The sequence below is a fragment of the Pelmatolapia mariae genome, linkage group LG6 (assembly GCF_036321145.2).
Source record: "Pelmatolapia mariae isolate MD_Pm_ZW linkage group LG6, Pm_UMD_F_2, whole genome shotgun sequence".
NCBI lineage: Eukaryota > Metazoa > Chordata > Actinopteri > Cichliformes > Cichlidae > Pelmatolapia > Pelmatolapia mariae.
This window is the reverse complement of record NC_086232.1, coordinates 36,994,630-37,000,629: the sequence shown is the minus strand read 5'-3', so window position 1 is coordinate 37,000,629 and position 6,000 is coordinate 36,994,630. Positions and strand designations below refer to the sequence as shown.

The following is a 6,000-nucleotide window of genomic DNA, read 5'->3' as shown; positions in this document are numbered from 1 at the left end:
TATATATATATATATATATATATATATACACATATACATATATACACATATACATATATATATATATATACACACACACACACACACACACACACACACACACACACATATATATTTATATATAAAACTAAAACTAAACTGAACTCAATTGAATTGAAAGTGAACTGAAAAATCTCATCATTGTTTCCAGGATCAGCAGCTATAGCAGCTAAAATAAAGGTAAAACTGATAAACCCTCCACCAACTCAACCCCAGTTTCTCCAGGTCAATGCTCTGGATACTGATGGGAGACATTGCAAAGCTTCTTATGACAGCAGATACATTGGTGCCATTCTGGAACAGCTGGACTAACTGTGGAACATAAATGGGCTACAGGTACAGGTACAGGTCTCCCACTAACAGCAGTGACAAGGACATTAGCAAAAAGCAAAACCAGTCACAGGGCTACCGAGATAGCAATAGTCTCTGCAATCCCTTTCCCTTTTTTTGGGGTTTTGTGGTTGCTGCCTCTCCAGTGCACCTGTTGCCACCAAAGCAGGTGACAGATTCAGAATTTTTGAATATTTCCTAACTTGACGGAAAGATGAAGCTTAACTTACTTCAAATCAAATGTTCCCTTAAGTTTCTGAGCAGTGTAGTCGTCTACATCAGTGTAAACAGTGTAGCTTTTTTCACAAACAGAGAACTAGGCACACACTGACAGAAAAAATGTGCAGTACGGTAATCTTGGCTTGCCTCTCACCCACTAATTTTCTCCTTCCTATCTGAACTGAATGAATGAATATAGTTAAAAACTAATGTGTAGAATTTGGTCCAAGTTAACTCAATATATAAAATAAAAACACCTCTTTAAAGATCTTATAGTAATTTAGAAATTAAGAATTTGGAATAACATAACTTTACTGTAAAATTCGAGTTTCAGACGAGTTTTGCTTTAAACCAAGTAAAAGCTAATAAATGAACAAAGAAAGAAATCATGCTACTCAGAACATAAAAGTTGCTACATATGACAATAATGACACATTATTTAAAAAGACCTAAATATTAACTCATTGCTGCCACCACATCACTTTGTATCTTCATTTGCAGTTGGTTCCCGTCTCTCCACCTTTCACCTATTCTCAAAACTCTCGCTGTCATTTCTTCAGCCTCACCTGTCTGCAGATGTCTTTCGCCTCCTCGGAGAACTTATCAGAATATTCCTCCTGGTCCTCCCGCACTCGTCTGTCCACCTCCTCACGCTTGACACGTTCCTTGCGCTTGCGGAAAGGTGACTGGCCCTGGATCATCTCAAAGATCAGACAGCCCAGCCCCCACCAGTCCGGACTGAAGGTGTAGCTCTCATTCTGGATTACCTCGGGTGCTGAAACGGGAAGGAATCATGAAGGGTGAGGAAAACTGACAGACAGCTGTAAAATCGGAACTTGAAATGTTGGCTTAACGTCGAGTCGCCTTTTCAAATTGCATTTTTCCAGAAATTTCAGCATTGCCAAAAAACGACCATACACACGCCCCGTTTTACTGACAGTGTCACAAAATGAGAGGCCGTGGTATGCTCATCATTAGGTCTCAGGTGGCCATAAAACTCAGAGCTGCCAGTATGTCCAATACAATAAAACAGAATAATATTATCATAGGTTGTTCTGTCTCAACTCTAACTTATGGCACATTCAGTTCAATTTAATTTATGTAGCATGACTTCACAATAGCAACAATCACCTCAACGTACTTGCACATTGTTTTTAGATGTGAGAATGTGCCAGACTTTGGTCTTTTACAAGTCTTGTCAAACTCTTCCAGTGTATCGGAGGCATAAGGAGAACTGAAATAGATGTTGAAGTTCAAATAAGGAAACCCAATACATGTGAAGAGAAGTTAACAGAACAGTGCTGTGATTTTGCTAAATCAGTGCACCGAGCAAAGGCTTGAGAATAAAAAGGAGAAAGAAGATCAACATCACTGGGCACAATGCAATGAAAAGGAACCAGTTCTTACCCATGTATCCAACGGTGCCTACTCTCCCTCGTATCGTCTCCCCTTCAGGGATTTGCACAGCAAGGCCCAAGTCTGAAATTCGAATATGTCCTAAACGATACCCACAGATAAATCGCAAAATGAGAGAGTGTTCAATTTATGTTCCAGATTTAAATGCATAATTTCTTAACAATAATTTTCAAGTTATAACTTACAAGGCACACGACAACATGCACACAAGACATCCACAGTGCCGTGGAAATGGCCACGTTACACTGACTTTGAACAGAAGAGGGGAGAAGGAGAACGAGGGGAAAAGAGCAGTGCTAAAAATGAGCACATTCCTCAATTTCAAGATATGCCCAATTTGGAGAACAAATTATCTAAGTGTGAGTCACAGGAGAGAGCGTGATGCGAGAAACTTGAGATGACTTTTCAGCCCCAAAAGATGGGGAGACGTTCTGCTGCTGTGCTTGAACATTATGAACACGACAAGTTACAAAGTGCGTGTTTGTTTTGGACATCACGAGCCACAAGTTACAGAAAAAAAATAACGACGAAACAAAAAAATGGCCCTGGCACACACATGAAGTAAATTAAACAACAAAGCAACAGTGAAAAAAGAGCTAGGACATACCACGGTCATCCAGAAGGATGTTTTCAGGTTTCAGATCCCTGTAAAGAGAAAAATAAAATTACACATGAGAGATTAATTCTGATTTTGTGATAATTTTAACAACAGGGAGAGAACATTAAACCCTTGGATAAATATTTGTATTATTTATGAATTTACTATTCTGTTTTCTTTAGTTGCCTCTTCTCTTCTTGAGCTACTACAGCCTTTCATGTATCATGTATCTTTATTTGCTTCATTTATTATCATGCATTGTATTGCACTGGCCTGTAATCTCCTGGCTGAAGCTTTGAAACTTAAGCCTTTTTTAATTAAGCCCAGTCTATTCTATTCTATTCTATTCTATTTAACTTGCACACCAACATGTTATTTTACTCTTTTGTAATCAAATCTATCGGACTGCTGCCAACTTAAAACCACAATGCCAACTGTGAAGGTTACTGTAACACATGCTGAGATCAAGAAGCACGGCATGTTGTTATAACTACACCGGCCATGTGCATGTGGGTCTTTTAAGAACATCAGTGTTTATGTTAACATTACTCCCAGGCCCCATTGAGTTTGACATGTGAATTACACCTCACTGAAATCAGTACACCATTAATCCAGTCACACTTCATCATTCAAGATTTCCTTCTGCACCCTTCCCACTGTTACCCTCTGGTGGAATAAATCGCTTCATAACACCAGAGCTGGAACAAATGGTTGGAAATAGTGCTGGGGTTTTTTTTGTTGTTTTTTCAGCCATCTTGAGCACTGAAGTTTGCCACTTTTTCCTCAATGTATCCATATTATATTACTCTGCTGGGTTAAATTTGTTTTCAAAACGCACATTATTATTCTCTTACTGTACATTGTTGCACTGCCTCTTATCACCCCTGGCCTGTTATACACCATTATAGTTCCTGTTTCTTTAAGGTCAGACTGGACTCATACAAAGCCCAGTTTGCTTTGACTGGTCTGTTGGAATGACAAAAATGAGGCACAGCTGGTTACATAATGGTGTAAGGTTAAACTATAGCTCCAACCACAGTACAGAGCCACTGAGATTTTTGATGGCTGTGATGACTTGGAAATCCCAAGTTATACTTTTATGTTTATATATGTCATCTATTTTTAATCTAAATGTGACTTTTTTCTTTATAAAAAGGAACATCCTGGTGTATTTAATATAAGAGGCTTTTTTAATGCAGCTACAGAAAATTAAGATGGTACACAAGCTTAGGCCAGAAGGCTACGCCCTCACAGTAGCTGAAAAATATAGCCAACATTGCAGCACAGACATAAATTTGTCACACGGCATAATTAGTACAATTTCAGGATTTTAACACTTAATAGCTGCAGATTGAAAAATAGCTTTATAATACCGCCTGGTTTACATTAGTCTTTATGAGCTTCTGTCACTATTTTACAGTTGTTCCCTTGTCTGATTAGAAAAACAGAAAAGCGTGTCAGGGAGAATGGGTTTATTAGGAATTCTGCTGTTTTAAAATACAGTTTATAGAAGTACACAGAGTGGAAGAGAATAAACAGACGGTAATATTAGTCCAATTTACCCTTAGCCACACTCTAATGTATCTCCAAATATATATCATGTTTGGATATTGTATATTTCCTACATATTAATTTCATTGGACGCGTGACGACTCTTGTGCTTGCTTTTGCAGCCCGTAACAGAAAATTTGGTGTGCCGTAGCTCAGACATTTCACAGTTGAAAGTGATCAAAACCAGCTCTATCAAGGAAATAATGGTAGGCTATCCATGTGCAGATGGGTGCATCTGGATTTAGCTGGGGCAGCTCTTCATTCTTTGTTTAACTGCATTTTAAAGTAGACTCTTAGTGGGTATTATGCCACCAAAGTTACATAGATACCAGAAAAGTTTGGACTACAAACAAACTTTTCTGCAGCTTAACTGCAGTGTTTTCTGATGTTGAAAATAACCACATTTCATCTAAGACCACTATAGGCAAAAACAATTTCTATTCCATCTGCAGTAATTCATATTTGGCAGATGGCTTCACCTTTCCATTCACATACTTGGAAAGCCAGAGGCGGGGGAGCAGCAACAAGACAGTCAGCCACAATCAAATATGGAAACATGACATGAAATATGGAGCTGAGTTCCAAGCAGCTTGCAGATCTATACTGAAGGTAGGATAAGGTAGCTTAAAGCATGCCTTATGTGAGATTTACTAGTTAGATTTGTACAAGGATCTTAGCTGAGCCACTGGGTGATGTGGGTTAGCACTGAGATCAGGTGATTTATCAGGATCTTGAACTTGACAGAACTGAACTGCCAGAAGTAATGTTGGGCATGGACTTTAGCCTTTGTAACTTTCCAAAGGTTTTACAAGCACTTTAAAATAGTATCCTAAAAATTTGCAATATACTTCCGTAAAGTTGGCAGAGTTTAATCCAAGATATCCTTTAGTGAGAACCAAATCAAAAAGTGCAAAATCTTAAAATTTGAGTCAAAACCATTCCCTCTCAAACTCTACGCCCAGCCTGTTAGGCATCGTGTTACAGGTAACTTTGATGGCATCACTGTGAAAACATCACGGTTATTTCTGACTTTAGAGAGTTCCTTTCAGAACCCCAAAAGACATAATCTATTTTTTTTCCTTTTACTGGTAACGATTCACATGAGAGTAAGCTGAACTTTAAATGCCAGGGCATTTAGCCAGCTGTAAGCAAATACTCTTGTACCACAACATGCTTACATAACATGGTTCTAGGGCTTTAAACCTCACAATATCGTCCACAGGGACACAGATCCTTAAATATCTGTGAACAATTCCCAGCTCCTAAGCTCAATGCAGCAAATATGATGTCAAATCCATCCATCCATGTGGAGCATATCCACAACTCACCTTCACGCTTACAGGCAATTTAGAATTACCAATCAACCTAATAAGCACATCTCTGAACTATGGGAGAAACCCACGGTATCCGGAGAGAGCCGCAGTCATGAGCAGCACATGCAAACTCCACCCAGAAAGGCCAAAAGCCAGCCCGTGAAATCAAACCTAGGATAATCATCCTGTGAGGCGACAGTGTTAACCAGCATGCCACCCATAATATGGGGCTACTGTTTAATTTACTATCTACACCTATTCCAAACTTTTTTCTGACACCATGTGTGAGCTTACCTGTAAACTATCCTCTCACGGTGCAGGTCCTCAAGGCCACAGCAAATCTCAGCAGCGTAGAAGATGGCTCTTTGCTCATCAAAGCCTGAGTTCCCCATGTTGTAAATGTGAAACTTTAAGTCACCGCCATTCATTATGGTCAGCACCAGGCACAGCGCATCCTTGGTCTCATAGGCGTATGCTAGACTAACCTAGGGGAGGGAGGCAAATTTGGGGAAGAGGTAATAATGGGAGGAGGCA

General features: G+C 39.3%; 1 protein-coding gene across 2 annotated transcripts in view; it reads right to left on the bottom strand.

Moving 5' to 3' along the window:
- grk4 (G protein-coupled receptor kinase 4) overlaps positions 1–6,000 on the bottom strand; it is a 51,817-nt gene that overhangs the window by 9,767 nt on the left and 36,050 nt on the right. For both annotated transcript variants that reach the window (XM_063476843.1, XM_063476842.1), the window contains exons 9-12: positions 5,761–5,951; positions 2,612–2,649; positions 1,996–2,085; positions 1,155–1,363 (exon numbers count right to left, since the gene is read on the bottom strand). In XM_063476843.1, coding sequence (XP_063332913.1) covers positions 1,155–1,363; positions 1,996–2,085; positions 2,612–2,649; positions 5,761–5,951 — 528 coding nt within the window. The remainder of the gene's footprint in view (positions 1–1,154; positions 1,364–1,995; positions 2,086–2,611; positions 2,650–5,760; positions 5,952–6,000) is intronic.